General features: G+C 39.8%; 1 protein-coding gene across 2 annotated transcripts; it reads right to left on the bottom strand.

Annotated features, from left to right (window-relative positions):
- Positions 1-5,916: 5,916 nt before the first annotated feature.
- TIMM10 (translocase of inner mitochondrial membrane 10) lies at positions 5,917-17,286 on the bottom strand. 2 transcript variants are annotated; one of them, XM_083353919.1, is made up of 3 exons: positions 17,136-17,286; positions 15,542-15,642; positions 5,917-6,308 (listed from the first exon to the last, which is right to left on the bottom strand). In XM_083353919.1, the coding sequence occupies exons 2-3, from the start codon at positions 15,610-15,612 to the stop codon at positions 6,107-6,109; spliced, it is 273 nt and encodes a 90-aa protein (XP_083210045.1). In that variant the 5' UTR covers positions 15,613-15,642; positions 17,136-17,286; the 3' UTR covers positions 5,917-6,106. The 2 variants fall into 2 exon arrangements, with proteins under 2 accessions (XP_083210045.1, XP_083210046.1); XM_083353920.1 differs by lacking the exon at positions 17,136-17,286 and adding an exon at positions 15,940-15,959.
- Positions 17,287-17,812: the final 526 nt, after the last annotated feature.

Below are 17,812 nucleotides of genomic sequence, written 5' to 3'. Positions count from 1 at the left end.
TGGCTGCTGAACTACAATAACTATCATCTCTGACCATTGATCAAGCTACTTGGAGCAGATGAAAATTAACACTGAGCCAATGGGAATGATTTTGGATAAGGCACTCTCTCTCAACCCATCCTATCTTCACAGGTTTGGGAAAAACAGAAACTATCACTTTGCCTACTACCTTTCTTGAATGAAAGGCAAAATATAAATCTAATAAATAAACATTTTCCCATCTCTCCTTTAAAAGTGTTATTTTAAGTTGTCAATCCAGTCCTGCAATTGTAACAGTGATCTTCTGTTTTAATGTTGTTTTTGTGTAATTTGATTTGTCTAATTGTTACATCAGGGATTCCTAACTTTTTGCCAACATACCTCCCTTTAGTGTAATCTTAATGTACACACTTCCCCTAAAAATCCAAACACCCAAATGAATACTAATGAACAATAAAAACAATACAATTAAACTTTATTTTCAATAAAGACATTTAAAAAAAATATTCACACCTCCTCTGGCTTCTATCTGCACCTCCCGAAGGCAGGCACACCTCACAATTTGGGAAATCCTGAGTTAGATTATTGTATTTGCCCCCTTCCCTTATCCATGTTGCTTTGAGATTTATGAATAGCATACAATGAAGCACAATTTTGGGGGAACAGTCCTTCCAATATGCCTAGTTTACCAGTTATCTAGGTTACTACACCTTGAAAACATTTTTAAACCTGGCCCATATCCACCTTACAGGCAGCTGCATCTCATTTACATTTCTCCTTTTTATTCACAACAATGTATGTGAGATTGTGTCAGAAGCAACATATACATAGTCTTTAGCACAGTGCAAAAGTATAACCCATTGCAGGTAATTTCAGTTATCAGGTATATAAGATCCTGCCTGAAATTCTCTCCACCTAATCTTGTTCTTGAAATTCTTAAATGAGCAGTATGAAAAATTTCATAGGAGAAAATACTGTACTAGATAAGGAAGATCTGGTTGCTGAGCATAAGAAAGTAATTATGAAATAATTCTCTCTCACTGAATTGAATAGGGGCAGCAACTTGGTTATCTGATTATTAGAAGACAGGGTTGGAGATTTAGAGGTGGTTAACGAGTGAAGTAATGTGAACCAGGAACTACATGCCCCTGAATACAGAAAAAGCATTGGTTAAGGTCAAGGGATGGGCAAAAAATGGCGATGCCACAATAGATGAAAAAAAAACCAAACCAAGAGATGCGGCTCTAAGCTTAATTGATCTGTAAACATAGCATAGACTGCTTGAGCGATAAGTTCAGCTTTACCCTTTGCAGAAGAAACATGGATTTACTTTCCATTTAGAAACTGTGGCAGAAGAGACTAGTGTCTATTGAAGCCCCTAATAAGGGAAATGCAGGTTTGTACTGCTAACGTGACAATGGTAAGCATAAAGCTAATGCTGACAAGGTTTGGGGATCAACACTAATGTAGATTTAAACTTTGGAAGCAACAGAAGGGGACATGCTAAGCCACCCTGTCCCTATGTGAGGCTTATACCCTTAAGATTAATAGGCCACCATAAGAAATGGAGCTGGAGGGGGAAAATGTAAATAAGGAAAGCATCAAATAGGAGGCAGAGACAAAATGGGAAAATACAAAGCAATTACATATATGAGAGACTAGGGGGGAAAAAGTCACCCCATGACACCCCAGCCTGTTGAAGAAAAACATTAGATTCTTGTGCATATTCCCCAAAAGGTATATCTATAATCTGGAAGACATCTTGCCTCTACAGCAGGAAAGGACATTTCCCCTCTTGTGTCTTAACAACAGCACACATATGCCCTGGCATCATCATTTTTCTGCGGTGTTCTCTTGATGTCACTTTCACCTTGTTCCCAGCCCACAATGACGATCTTAAGCTTTCCTGTGCCGTACTAAAATGCTGCTTTCCCCTTAAGCCAACAGTGTTCAGTGGCAGCTATGAGATATAGTTTGCTTTTGTTACCCATTAGTTTGGAAGGAAGTCAGGTGACTGCTGGGCCTTGAAAACAGAGACAGTAGAGCAAGGATAGGAATTGGCAATGAGGATGGCAAATTTCATGCCAGAGTCTTCTGCTAATTCATGGATTGAAAGCATTTCAGACCAACAGTGGGTAAAAATCCTGAGATGCAGATGAGAATTTAGTTTGTTCTACAACATAGGACCAGTTTGTACATAGCCAGCATGAAGCCAGGACTTGCATGATCTGGGCAGAAAATACAATATGCATTTTTATATATTTTTAATTTGTAAAGTACCTATAAAATATGTTTATGGAAGCTACATAGATAATATATAGAACAGTACTGGGTCTATTGGCAAACATCGGCATGAAAATCTGTTTTTGACTCCTAATAGTTTTAACAATTGGAGTACAACTTACAAATGCAATTGAGCCCAAAATTTGCATTGCTAAGCAAGACAAGTGAATTTTGTCCCATTTTATGACCTTGCCAGTTAAGTGAATCACTGCTGTTGTTAAGTTAGTAACACGATTGTTAAGTGAACCTGGCTTCCACATGGCTTTTCAGAAGGTCGCCAAAGGGGGTCGCGTGACTGTGGGACATTGCAACCATCATAAACACACGACAGCTGCCAAGCTTCTGAATTTTGATCATGTGACCAAGTGAGATGCTGCAAATCATAAATGTGAACTACGGTCCCAAGTCACTTTTTTCAATGCTGCTGTAACTTCAAACAGTCACTAAACAAATGATTGTTAAGTCAAGGACCACCTATAGTACTTCCCTCTCAGAGAAATTAAATTGAAGAATAGAAGTGAACTGTTGTGAATCAAATTCCAGGTCTTATTTGAAACATCTTTCCTTCTCCCAGTTTTGCCCAATCATGCAATCCTGTGAATGTCTTGCAAAATTTTGCTGTTGCTGCTGTGTATTAAACTCTGGTTGTTCTCCCCAGCCCCCGCAGGGTGCATGCAGGGATCCATGAAAGCAACTGCAGCATAGCATCCTACCCTGGGTAGAAATAAAACCACAAGCAAGGGTTGCCAAATAACTTCCAGCATGTGGTTTTAAATAACTTCTAATTGCTTTAAGCAGCTCTAATTGAATAAATCACCCTCTGGCTAAGTACTGCTATTTAATTAGAAAAGGTAGAGCGAGTCTAAAAGAAATCTAAAGGGCCCAATTATGAACCATACTCATTAAAAAATTAGCCATACCTTAAAATTTATTTGTTTGTTTGATAAAGTAGTGCTCACAAGACTTTGTTGACCACCGACCCCTGCTGGCCATAAGATGTTAGCAGTGTGCTTAGTTAGATGTCTAAGGTTTGGGGCTCAGAGATCTATTTGGTGTTTTTTTTTTTTTAAAAAAAAGAAGCTGTGAGTGCTGACACAGAATGGCAATAGTGAGGCTAAAGAATTAATAATTTGCCAGTGAAATTAAGTGCCAAATAGAGGGGTAGCGAATACTGAAACCATGGCTTTCTGCTTTCATACAACCTCCATTTCGTAGAGTGCAAGAAAAAAAGCAAATGGTTCTTCTGCTTCCACCAGCCAACTCATTTCTTCTACTGCCTAATCAATGCTAATCAGCTCAACTCACTCCTTACAAAGTACCAATCACCAAGTTTTGTTTCACACTCTTGTGTGTGTGTGTGTGTGTGTACATGTGCAGATGACATGTAAACCTCTACTTTACTGCCAACTTTTTTTCCTTTCGCTTCCCCGTGGTCTCCTTAAGCCAGACCTCTTCCACTGATTTTTCTATTTAACTGCATTTTCTTTTTTTTTTCTTCATGGTTTTATTTTTCTCCCTCCCTTACACACACGCACCATTCTGGACCAACCCACGCTTTTTCACCTTCCTCCCATGGCCTCCATCTGTTTTTCCCTCCCCCTTCACATTTTTCTCCTACAAGCCACAACAGGCATAATTTAGCCTCCGCAACCCACAAATATGCTGTGAAATCCAAATGAAAGTGGGTGTGTGCGTTAAGGACCCAGAAAGGAGCACCAAGCAGGCAAAGAATAATGCTGTTTTGAGAGACCATGTTTAAAAATATCAGTCAATCTATTGCGGGGGGGGGGGAGAGAGATTGCATAGTGAGCCCCTTGGCAGGCTTCTGAAAGCACCTGTATGTTCATAAATGTCACACTAGAGACTGCAGCACCCACAACAATGCAGAAACACAGAGGCACTCTTCAACAGCTAATGAATTACAAGTGCATTTGAGGCAAAAAGCTATTTGGAAAGCAATCACGTGCCACACCTTATTTCCAGCAAAATTAAGACAACATGAAGAGAAATAGGATCTCTGCTTCAAATTACAGAGAAATTGTATACTCTAATAAAAAGTTACCAGGAGATAACAAAAAATTGCTGGTTCAGCAAGTACATCAAAGAACAGTAGCTGTATTTTAGCCAAGAAGCCAGCAGCTAATAATTTGAGTAATCTTTCTTTGAAGAGGTGGTTGAATCAGAAATCGCTTATCAAATAGTGTATAATTCTCAGTACAGCACTTGGTCTCTGCCTGTGTCCTTTAAGAGTTCCACATACTAGGGTTCCTATTTTCTTAAATCTGCAAACCAACCAAGCAATCCTGGGACCTTCAAAGTTGCAGACTTTAGTTCCCCCTTCTGATTGTCTGTTGCAACTGCAGCCAGTTTATCAGAGAGCCCAATCACGGAAAATACTTTGCTCATACCAATTACTTAAACATTAAATATTACGCTATTAAAGGGACGCGGTGGCTCAGCGGGTTAGGACGCTGAGCGTGTCGATCAGAAGGTCGGCAGTTTGGCGGGTCGAATCCTGAGTGCCACGTAGCAGAGTGAGCGCCTGTTACTCGTCCCAGCTTCTGCCAACCTAGCAGTTCGAAAGCACGTAAAAATGCAAGTAGGCAAATAGGGACCACTACGGTGGGAAGGTAACAGCGTTCCGTGCGCCTTTGGCGTCTAGTCATGCCGGCCACATGACCACGGAGACGTCCTCGGACAAGCGCTGGCTCTTCGGCTTTGAAACGGAGATGAGCACCGGCCCCTAGAGTTGGAAACGACTAGCACGCATGTGCAGGGGAACCTTTACCTTTATTATGTTATCAGGCATTATCACATAGGCCAGCATGTTCCTTTTCCTTTGTGGAAAAGTCTGCTTCTGAAACATCTCATATCTGAAATTTGGAGCAAGGGAAGATTCCACCCCTCCCCATTCCCGACATTGGCTGGTAAATTGGATTGTTTCCCTCCCATTTAGCTTGGCTGACTACCTAGATTAGCTGAGAGATGGTTGTTGTGTCACGCAACGCACCACTCCCATTCCCTATGGAAGTGAATTAAGTGGTTCCACATGCTGCAGGAGAGGAACTGCATTAGAAATGCCCTTAATTCCCCTCAGCTCTTATGACTCTAAACCTTTCTTGAAGGTGTGGACCTCAACTTCCAGAATTCCAGCAATGATCATATTGGCTGGGAGTTGAACTCCACTTCTCTCAAAGTTGCCAAGGCAGGGAAACACTTTTCTAAACAGAAACGCCCGCAGTTCTTTGTCGCCAAAAGCAAAAGGGGGGCACCTGGGGAGATGCACACAGCATGTCTACAAATCTGTTTGGTGTACACTACGGTAAACAGATCTCGGGGGGGGGGAACACAGCAACTGCTCTAAGGAAGTAAAAGCAGGTGCTACTCAAGTACCCTGCCTAGTCTTGAATTTGAAATACTAAACATAAAATACTAAACTAAAATACTAATAAAGAACGGTGTTTTAACTAAATGAAAACTGGTACGTATGAAAAATTATAAACTGCTTCTTTTTTTTCTGCTAGTGTACCAAGGGAATGGAAACAAGCCAGGAAAGTCTGTGGAGCTAGATAATGTGTTAAAATAGCCCACTGAGCAAACCCAAAGGTTCAGCTTCCAATGTTCAAGGAGAAAGAACAAGCTAAGAAAAGGGTTCCAGAGATGACCTTGTTTTCCTTCACGAGGCACAATCATTTATTAGGCCTAAAAAAGGAAGGCAGAGCTTTAACCCCCATTAGCAGCTGGTGGAGAAAACACAGTATGGATGTTTTATTGGCAAAAGCAAGAACTGACACCAGTCCAGACTCAAGGTGTAGAGATAGGTGGGAGAATCAGAAGCCGGACTTCAGGCAGGTCCGGTCCCTTGCTGCATCCGTTTCATCAGCTCTTCATCCTGCATTGAGAGTTCTGTCAGTTTCTTGCCCATGCGCTCATGAATGTCCAAATACTTGGAGACACAGCGATCCAGGCACACGGATTCCCCTTTTGACAGTTCAGCTTCCTTGTAGTGAGGAGGAACACATTTACGATGGCAGGCATTGGTCATTCTGTGGCAGTGCAAGAAGAAAAGAACTTGAGAAAACAGACCTTTTTCAGACTTCTGCATCTGCTTTTTGTCCTGACTACATAAACATCTAAAGACCATCATGCCCACAACTCTTAATGGTATCTAAAATGTTTCCTCTAAGAGTTTAACAATCCCTGATGCAACTGTGATTTCTTTTAAGATCAAAATTACAGAATGAGCCCTTCTTGATCTACATATAGTCTAGACTATACTTTTGTACAGGAACTATCAATTCAATACTGAATTTTGTAAAGTGGACACTGCAGACTCAAAGCACCCTGAGTAACTTAAGTTTACCACATCTTAATATTCTAATCCAGATGACACTATGATGGAATGAGTAGCAGCACTTCATTCAGAAATCCATGTTTTGTCTCGGTAGCTGTAATATGGCAGGTTTCTTATTTTATTAATAATTCTTCAAACGCTTCTCTGCCATCACTACCATCTTCTTTTAGCTGCCATTCACAATCCAGTCAGTCATACACTTCCAGTTGCAGGTTGTAAAACAGACCATGAATTACTGCTTATTCAAATGGGTTAAACTTAGAAAATCAAAGAAAAAAGCTATATGAGTAAAACATGACCTAGAGGCTATATAGTTAAAACACAAGGTCAGTGCATGGGTACAGATTTAGTATACTTAAATTATGCAAAACTAAATCTATGGAAACCAAAGCAAAAACAAATGAGCAAACCAAAAAACCCCAAATTTTACCAAGGAAAAGATTCAAGTGTCTTTCAGAACAAGATGTCATGATAGCTGAGGAAAGATCAAGGAAAGGAAATAAGGATGTATGAGGACTGGACACAGATATTCGATATCAAAAAAAAGGCACAAAAAGTTAAGATCGTGAATAGAGGAGTATCAAGAAATAGAAAAGCAGCTATAAAAAAACAGAAATCAAGGGAAAATTTTCAGCTAGGGTAAAATATTCAACAAAACTTACAGAAAATACCCGAATGGGAAAATGAGATCCAAGGAAGATGAAAAGACTACACTGGGATCGTTTACAAAAGAGATTGTAAATTGACAGAGACATTTGAAGGGAGAGAGAATATATTTAGGAACTAGCTCAACAAGAACGTGAGCCGCTAGAATAGCTTCAAACAGGAATACATCAAATGCAGATGAAATGCCCACTGAATCCTTTAAAGCTGCAGGAAAAGAGGTGGTTAATGCTAACATCTCTACATGAGGCTTAGACAGTTGCAAACAAAGTGTGTCTACCTATACAGTGCTAAAAACAGGGACATGTAAAAGTATGCAGAAATTACCAAATTCCCACAAGCTAATAAATAAATATTTACTTAACTTCTTACAAAAAGCAGCCATAAAGGTAATCCTCGCTTTACGACCACAATTGAGCCCCCAAATTTCCATTGCTAAGCAAGACAGTTGCTAAATGAGTTTTGCCCCATTTTACAACCTTTCTTGTCATAATTGTTAAGTGAATCACTGCAGATGTTGAGTTAATAACATACTTGTTAAGTGAATCTGGCTTCCCCATTGACTTTGCTTAAAAGGGGTGGGGGGGAATCACAAAAGGGACACTGCAACTGTCATAAATACATGCCAGTTGCCAAGCAACTGAATGTTCATTACATGACCATGGGGATGCCGCAACAGTTGTAAGTGTGAAAAACAGCTTTAAGTCACTTTTTCCGGTGCTGTTGTAACTTCCAAAAGTCATTAAATGAATGGTTGTAAGTTGAGGTTTATCTGTACATGGAAAGATAAATGCCAAATAAAAAAAGATGTTTTTTTTAAAAAAAGAGATGTGCAAAACTTTTCATTTTTAATTGTTTCAAACATGAAATTTCATGAAATGTCCTGCTTCAAGGGCAAAATTACTGTTTTGGATTGGAAATATTTTCCCAAATGCTTCAGGGAATCTATTATGCTCAAGACAGGGAGTATTGTGAAGTTCTAAGAATGAAAAAAATCCAAATGAAGTATTTCGCAAATGCCTACAAACTCAGCAAAGAGATACAGGTAGCTAGTGTTAAGAAAAATAATCGAGACAGTACGAGAATTCAAGAGGAATATGTCAGATCATGGAATGTATTAATGACTCATATTAATGAATCAGAATACGATTAATCAGTTGAGTAATCTTTACAATGAATGAGAAGCTATTATAAGGATGTTTAAAATAGAAATGAGACAAGGAAGCGTATTGTCCTCATATTTGTTTACCTTGTTCAGCAAATATGTCATATAAAAAGCAGAACAGAAACAATTAACAGTTGAAATTAAAACTGACTAAACAGCAAGAATTTGAATGTGTGGTCAAGCTGTGCATTACTTTGGATTCTAAAATAAATACATTAAAAAACTTTAATTCCTTAAATGAGGTCCCAAGGAAAAGCATTTTTTTGCTTCCAGATCCAAAATAATGAACAGCCCTAACATACAGCCATATCAATTTATTAGCTGCAAGTAAGTAAAACTTAAGATAGTTGAAAAACATAAAACAAAAACTCTGGATGAATATACTTACCAACATCCCAAAATGCCAAAGGCACAAAAAGGGAAAATTAGAAAGCAAATAGCCTTTCTCCCTTTTCCTTTTTGGTATTAATTTTTTTTATATGTACAAACAATAATAATACAATACAATAGTGCTTAACAATATTAAGCACTATACTACCGTGTGTCCCTGGAAATAAGACCCAGTCTTATATACTTTTTTTTTTGCCTCCAAAAGAGGCACCAAGTCATATTTTGGGGGGATGTCTTACCTACTTACCTTAGGACCACCGCAACCAGGCCACTCACGCCCCGACACCCGCCTCGCACGCATCGCCCCCGGCCTCCGTTCTGCAGCCAAGAAACGAGTTCTGGCTTGACATGCAGGGCGCCCCCTGGCCTCCGTTTCACCGTCAGACGCCTCGCCCCACCTCGTACAACCAGATGCAACGGAATGGGTGGGATCTTAAGTAGGGCTTATTTTCAGGGAAACATGGTAAGTTTCAGACAGAAGCTTTTATCATATAGTTTGATGTATCTTGCTGTATCATAAATACATGCCAGTTGCCAAGCGCTCAAATTTTGATCATGACCCTGTGGATGCTGCAATGGTTAGTGTGAAAAATGGTCATCACTTATTTTTTCAGTGCCATTGTAACTTTGAATGGTCACTAAATGAATGGTTGTAAGTCAAAGGCTACCTATACTCAAATAATACAATGTACCAGTTATGTTTACAATAATGCAATAAAACAAATTATAAAAGATTTTTTTAAAAAAATATGTAATGTCGGCTTATATTTAGTGAACATACAGCTTGCGGCAAAAAAAGTGACGCAATCGTCAATTTCATTTTGCGGGGCTTCAGAACAGATATGGAGGGATACTGCACTCAAGAAACAAAACCTAAGACTATTCCTAGAAAGAAATGGCAAACTTAGAAACCATCATGGAGGATTTCAATAACAAATGTCAGCATAGTTAAAGCAATATTACCAGTGATAGGGTACGGTAAAAAAAAAAATGACACCAAGAGAAAGAAGATAGATACCTTCAGATTATGGCTTTGAAATGATTACTAAAAACACCACAGCATGCAAGTCATTGGTCAATTAGTCCTGCACCAAATAATGATTGGCATTTGCCCTGGATGATAAGCAGCAAAAGATATGGATGGTCCAATCCTAACAGCCTTTCAAAAGGCTGTGAAGAATTGCCTCTTCGCTCAGAGGCTTGGGCAGACTGTAGTTATTGAAGCTCTAGTCTGTATTTATGACGTTGGTATCTTCTGAGATTTTTAATGAGGAGCCCAACTTGGGTTTTTATATGACTGTTGATATTTTTTATTTCTTGTTGCCCAGAGTATCAATGCATAGATAGGCAAACCTTATAAATTAATATAGCAGTCCTCCACTTACGACTACAATTGAGCCCCCAATTTCTGTTGCTAAGCGAGACAATCGTTAAATTGAGTTTTCTCTCATTTTACAATCTTTCTTGCCACAGTTGTTAAGTGAATCACTGCAGTTGTTAAGTTAGTAACATGGTTAAGTAAATCCGAATTCTCCATTGACTGTCAGAAAGTCGCAAAGGATCATCACATGACCCCGGGACACTGTAACTGTCATAAATATGAGTCAGTTGCCAAGCATCTCAATTTTGATCATGTGACCATGGGGATGCTGCGGTGGTGATAAGTGTGAAAGACAGCACTAGCGATAGCACTTAGACGTATAAGTGCTTTACAGCCCTCTCTAAGCTGTTTATACAGTCTGTGTGTTGCCCCCAACCAATCTGGATCCTCATTTTACCGACCTCGGAAGGATGGAAGGCTGAGTCAACCTGGAGCCGGTTAGAATCAAACTGCCAAACTGCTGACAGCCGGCAGTCAGCAGAAGTAAGTAGCCTGCAGTACTGCATTCTAACCACTGTGCCACCAAAATGGTCATAAGTCACTTTTTTCAGTGTCGTTGCAACTTTCAATGGTCACTAAATTAACTGCTGTAAGTTGAGGACTACCTGTAAATAAAAATAAAGAATTGAATAAGCAGATACTTACATACTTTGGGGATATGATGCAAGTAGTGGATAATAAATATGTTTGGCACGTTTATGGAAAAAGTTGTCGGTGGATGGGATTGAGAGGAGCCAACATAGTTTTCAGTGTTACCACCAGATTTAGACTTCCCAGACATCTGTTCTTACCTGTTCCTTTACCATATGTTACTACTAGTGTGTGCCAGTGCCAGTTCCTTTTAGTTGTATGTTTGCTTTTCAGGATTTTTATGTTTTATGTTTTTTTATGTTTCCACAGATTCATGAATGTCTGCTTAGTTTGCAGATATAAATATATACATATGTTTATACATTTCTCAGGAAATAAGAAGCCTGTGTCATCATATAAAAAGCCTACTCCTATGAAAGGTCAATGGAAACCAGGAAATTAAGGAATATGCAAAGAGAAGCAAGAGGAAAATCACAGGTATCTTGCATTTTTATATTTATTAACCAATAACAGTAACTAGGGACGCGGTGGCTCAGTAGGTTAGGACGCTGAGCTTGTCAATCAGAAGGTCGGCGGTTTGGCGGGTCGAATCCCGAGTGCTGCATAACAGAGTGAGCGCCTGTTACTCGTCCCAGCTTCTGCCAACCTAGCAGTTCGAAAGCACGTAAAAATGCAAGTAGAAAAATAGGGACAACTACGGTGGGAAGGTAACAGTGTTCCGTGCACCTTTGACGTCTAGTCATGCCGGCCACATGACCATGGAGACGTCCTCGGACAAGTGCTGGCTCTTCGGCTTTGAAACAGAGATGAGCACCGGCCCCTAGAGTTGGAAACGACTAGCACGCATGTGCGGGGGAACCTTTACCTTTACCTAACAGTAACTAGAGATACGTTGTAATGGAATAGGTGGATGACTGTGGGGAAATCCAGGAAACAATAAGAGAAGAGAGGCAGGAGCCCCATGTGGCTTAAAGTGAGAGAAAGAAACTTAGAAAAGACCTACCCTAAAGCATCAAGCAATTAAAAGTGATGGTGGGAAGTTTGGACTGTTAAGACTTGCAAGATTGTTAATTCATTCATCTAGTCCTGTTTCCTATCTGATTAACCTGGGAAGACCGACATCAATCTTGCAAGACTGAAAGTACTGTACAAAATTCCTGCCCCCACTTTTAACTGCTTGAAGCAAAATTGGCAAAGATTGGTGACTATTCCCCGAATTTCGGCCAGCGTTCTCTTTTTGGATATAAGGAGAAATTGTCAGATTGCCCTCTGCAGTTGGGACAGGTGCTTCTTGAGAACAGACTGCAAGAACTGAGCTTTTTGCAGTTGAATTGAGTGGCTCACAGCCGTAATACAGTCTATATGGACACAAAGTCTACACAAGCTTATATTCTTAAAAGATTTTGGATGTAACCAATTTTGAAAGTTTTTTTTTTTTTTGTAAAAGTACCTTTGAATAAATTGGAGACAGATGTGGGACTGATGGACAGAGAGTTGTAAAAAAAGTCATAGAACTTTGTTCTTGCATATAACCGCAGCAGATAACTTCTCATTAGTATAGTGGTAAGTATCCCTGCCTGTCATATGGGAGACCAGGGTTCGATTCCCCAACGGGGAGCTTTCAATGCTTCTAGATTTCTGTGGTCTATCCAAACCTCTAAGAAGATTTTACTGCCCTCCAGGAATTGCCTCCACATAAGGAGGGCCCAATGAATCACATAGGCTTCCTTCTCCCAGATAGCCCATCATTACTCAGTCTCTTGAGAGCTTGCGGGAGGTGTAAGCACATGTCTGTAATTCTCCCTTTGCATTCTTCTGAAGCAGCACCCCTCCCATGGCCATATCACTGGCGTCCGCTTGTATTACAAAGGACTCATCTAGGTCAGGGTGTTTTAGGACTGGTTCGGCGGTGAAAAGATGTTTGAGCTTCTTGAATGCAGCTTGGCACTCCAGTGACCAGTTTAGGGGTTGGCTGGGCCCGGGTTTAGCTTCCCCTTTCATTTTTGGTAAGTTCATGATCGGTAGGGCTATCTGAGCAAACGTGGGGATGAACTGACAATATAAGTTAGCAAAGCCGAGGAAACTTTGTCATCTCGTTTGTGGACGCTCTCGCTCTAGGATCACTCAGACCTTCCCAGGATCCATTTCTATGCCGTTCGTCGAGAATCAGTAGCCTAGATAGTCCAAGCTGCTCTTACGGAAATCATATTTGGACAGTTTCGCAACTGGACACGTATGCCCAAAGATGAAAAGAGTTAGCAAAATCTGAGAGGGAAGAATGGTTGGTGAAGATGATTGGAAGTTGCTGAGATGGCCAAATTGTCTTCTTTGATTAGAGAAAAGCCACTATCCATGTTAATTTCTGACTTATGGCCTTATTGCAAAAAAACCCCCAGAAAAAATGAACTTATGATTTATGGTTTTGATGATTAGACAGGATATAGACGATAGAAAGAAGGAAGACATGTTGTAATTTTAGCGAAAAAGGGACATTTATAATTGTCCTTATAACTGGCGTAAAGAAGTTTGGAAGCCGCTTCTTTGTATCTTTTTCTTTATTTTCTCTTTTTAAAAACTGTTTCCTTTCTTGCATTTCTAGCTTTCTCTTTTGAGTTTTCTTTTTCTGTCTTACTTGATATATTAGGTTTTATCTTGTTTTTAAAACTTTGAAAGCTATAAGTCACTATTAAGAGACAGGTTGAGATGGTGAGACTTTGCTCATTCACTCACTAGGAATCAAACTTATGGCGCCATTTTAGTACACTATTTCAAATTCATCGTGTCTTTATCTCTCATCCAAGGCTGATATCCCTAAACTTCCCATCTCTTCTTATGTAGATTATTTTAATGCAAAATGTTAAAATTTTGCTTTGAACACATGATTTTAAAAACAGCCTAAGTTTTTCTCAGGAAAAAGGACAAGTAAAAATACAAAATATCCCGCATAAACATACTTTTAAAAAACTGCAATTCTACGCATGTATAATCAAGTATGTAAATTTACCCAGTTTAGAGGAGGTGGAGCTAACCAATAGTCAACTCTTCTTTTTAGACTCCAACTGTAAAAGGAAACCACTCCTACACTAGCATATCCATTAGTTTGTTTAGTTTCTCCAATGGGTACAAATGAAAATACAGTGCAGCTAGGTCTTCCACTAACTCCTGCATGTTGGCTATGACCATAAAAAGGACCATTTGAACAGATTCCTTTTGCTTTTCATCATAAAACATATGCAACGGTTAGGGACTCAACCATTCCCAACAAACATGTATGTGTTGTGTGTGATTCTCTTATCCATATTATTGATAAGCACATTGTTTAACACTTAATGAAAATATTATTTAGTAATATTTTCTTTAGTTGTAGTATTACTACTAAACTGATCTGTTAATCTGTCCAGAAACACATTATGGATTAAAACAGACTAGACCATCTTTTTAGGCAGGTGCCATTTTGGCATATCTATGATATTTATCCCCACCTAAACCCTTCACAGACTCCAGGAAGTTAATAGATAACTAATATTAAATAAAACAGTGATAATAAATACACAGCTATATTAATACAAAAAAATATTTTAGTTACCATGTTTCCCAAATTCAATAACCCTTTACAACTGATCCATTCATTACTCAACTATCTTCACTAATTACAGGTTCAATTTTAAGTTCTTTCTATAATTTTACCTCTAACAACCATTTGAGCATCAATAGCACTCTCTTTATTATAAGTATCTAATCAATAGTTCTCAAATAGTGGACAATAGATTCCTGGAAAACTGCAGAGTCATTGCAAGGGGCCTACAATACACATGAAACATAAAAAACCCACTTATACAGTTTTTCTGTTGGGAGAGGTACTGACACAAAAAAGAAATCTGCCTGGATTGAAGTGGAACGGAGTAAAATACTAGGCTGCTCTAGGAGGAGACTAAAAGAAACAACAGCTGCCGGTTTGTCTGATCTCTTCTTTTTTCCTGTGTAATGCTAGTATTTCTCTTTCTTCCAGCACGCAAGTCTTCCTGCCACACTCAATGCATTGTGGCTGGAAATTGCCCATAAATGCTCTTGCCCCATACTAGCAATATTACTGTACCTAGACTTCCCCTCTGCTTTGTTTGCCTCCCAGAGCTATTCAGTTATCTCACCAGGCTTCTTAGGTATTTCATCTGTTCCAATTTATTTATTTATACTTCATATTTCTAAACTGCCCACCTCCCTCAGAACAGTGTATAATATAATACAACTGATAAAGAAAACAATATTAAAACTAAAAAATAAATTATGGTTAAAATGATAAAATTATAGAATAATGACTGTTAAACATCAAAAGATTAAAAAATTCCATATTATATTTTTTCCTTCTCTCATAAACTCTCTGGTACTATGCTATCCTTTGTCGTTTGACTTACTGCCAGGGCTGCGGAAGTAGAAGAGCCCACACCTTCTCACGTCACCAGCATCTCCACAACTAAAAGCTCCTAAGGCTGTGTCAACTCACCTGAGTGACAAGCATGGAGGTCTCAGTGAGCTCCAGCATTTCATGTTATAGCCATTCCCTAGCAGAAAACAGCTTCCACCATCAAAGTTCAAAAACACTTGGGAGTTTCCTTATAAGGATCTAAATAATTTTTGATATTGTGGCATCAACTTGGATAATAACTCTGTTAGGTTTTTCATGGAGTCATAAAGCTAAAATAGCTTTTAAAAATCTTGTACTTATAAATGTTAATACCTGTTGTACATATCAGCCATCATCTCCACTTCCAGCTCAGCTGCCAGCTGCTGAGCTCGCAGAGGATCCATCACACCTTCAAGTAAATGGCTCTTTTATACCTGGAGAACACAAATATTAGAAGCTAGTAATTCTATCAACATAAAAATATGTAAAGGCACATTCACTAACTCAGTAAAATTGTACATGTTCAGTATTTTAGAAACCTGTTTTGATAACCTAGTTCTATTTGTAATCTAATAAAATGTGTGAGTGCATAAATCACTTCAAGCCCCATTTCCCACTCTAACCAAGCATTGTCATGGCAAGAAAAAGCCTTTATATCAACTCTTGAAGTAGAAAGAGATGGGAAATAAAGAGCCTCAAAGAGGAAGGGAGGAGAATAAGATGGCACTTACCTGATAGAAATTAAATTTAATTTGTACATATTTTAACCTTGTATTTTATATTTTAAATGTATGTATCTTCCTTCTAAGATGGTGGCGCCTGGAATGGCTGCGGCTGCATTGGCTCTTGAAAGCGAATAGTTTTGGGAGGGATAGTAAGGGCTCTAAGCCACATGATCAGGAAGATTTTAATGTGTTTGAGCAACATGGTGGAACTAAGGTGACATACAACCGACAATCTTTGCTGGCCTGGCGAGTTTCTAGTTGTTTTGGAACTGTTGGTGAGACCGTTAAAAGTCGTTGGTGGTGTTTGAATTTGTTCTGCCAGCAGCAAGATCTGACTGCTGGCCCAGTGATGGATTCTACTGCAAATCAGGGCTGTTTCCAGAGGAGGAAGAGAGGACCTGGAGCTTATGGAGCGAAGGAACTGGATGAGGCAGTCGGCAGGCCCAGAGGAAGAGAGAGAGGCTTTTGGAGGACTTGGTGGCGGCAGCAGCAGCGTGCTCCAGGGGCAAAAAGAAGCAAGGCCTCTTTAAGGAAAAGGTGGAAGAGTCAGGATCAGAAAAAGGAAAGAAGGCGAAGTTGTCAGAATACAAGCGAATTTGAGGGCTAATCCACATGGAGCCCCATTTCCATCTGTCCTGTTTGCCATCGTTCACTCGCTAGAGACTAAAATGGACAATGTGAAATTTGAGCGGGCCCCGAACAAGGAGTATATATCGGAGGTTGTGACCCTTTGAGAGCTGTATGCAACGAAATTTCATTTTGATGTATGCCGATTGGTGTACATTCAAAGTGACAATAAGTGCTAAGCTTGTAAGCCGCCCTGAGTCTTCGGAGAAGGGCGGGATATAAATGTAATAAAAATAAATAAATAAATCATCATCATGTCATGTAGTATGCTTTATTTTAATTGTGATGGTTCTGACACCAATAAGCACCTGATAGAAAGGACTTCCTTTTCTTAATCTTCTACTTTTGTAAATTTTTGTTATATTGGGAAAAATTAACTGAAAGTCTTTTCTTTTTTTCAAATAGCAAACCTACTGGTGTTTCCTGCCCTATCTTCCCCTTTTTCAGAGTCTGTGCCTGCAGCCTCGTCTGCACCAAAAAGACCCCGCTCCATCCGTTTTTTGCGGGCTAGTCTCGCCATAAACTTTTATAAACGCCTCAACAGCCTTCCCGCTTTCATCGCTATCAAAACTCACCTTCGGCCCAGGTACCAACCGGAAGCACGAGGAAGCAGCACTTCCGCCAGTGTGCCTTTGGTTTCACTCCCTTCGTGGATACCATAGAAACTTCCCAGACGGCACCATGCCTTCTCTAAGAGGCCAGCCAGAGAAGTTCTCGAATTACCTCTGTCCAATACTGTAAGGCTCTTGACATCACGTGCCGGCTCACAGCTACTGCGCAGCTGCACTGTGATAGAAGCGGCGTTCCTATTTCAAACCATAGAGAGGAGGAATCCGCGAGGAGAAGTCTTGAGATACGGTGGCTAGAGCGCGGGATCGCGACTATCTGAATTCACAGCCGGCATGGCCGCTAGCTGGGGAATTCTGGGAGTTGCAGTCCAAGAGGTGAAAGACGTCTGTCCTGATGTTCCTCAGCATCGTAGGAAAGAGATCGGATGCTTTTTACTGAGAGAAGGGAAGGATAAATTAGTGCTGCTGTTTCATCAGTGAATCTTTGCACGAGACTTGGGGCGGTTTGTTGACCTTCTGGTCGCATTTCCAGCAGGCGCTGATGATTCACTATACCAGGGGTAGGCAACCTTGGCTCTTTTATGACTCGTGGACTTCAACTCCCAGAATTCCTCAGCCAGCTTTCTGGGAATTGAAGTCCACGAGTCATAAAAGAGCCAAGGTTGCCTACCCCTGCACTATAC

This window comes from Vipera ursinii, assembly GCF_947247035.1.
Source record: "Vipera ursinii genome assembly, chromosome: 1".
NCBI lineage: Eukaryota > Metazoa > Chordata > Lepidosauria > Squamata > Viperidae > Vipera > Vipera ursinii.
This window is presented reverse-complemented; position numbering and strand designations above follow the sequence as displayed.

What these genes read in the sequence shown, in the direction of transcription:
- TIMM10 (XM_083353919.1), bottom strand. Translation starts at nt 15,612, where the DNA reads ATGGATCCTCTGCGAGCTCAGCAGCTGGCAGCTGAGCTGGAAGTGGAG. An exon ending in ATGGCTGATATGTACAACAG is followed by an intron (nt 6,309 to 15,541) that starts GTATTAACATTT and finishes GCACTGCCACAG; the next exon opens with AATGACCAATGCCTGCCATC.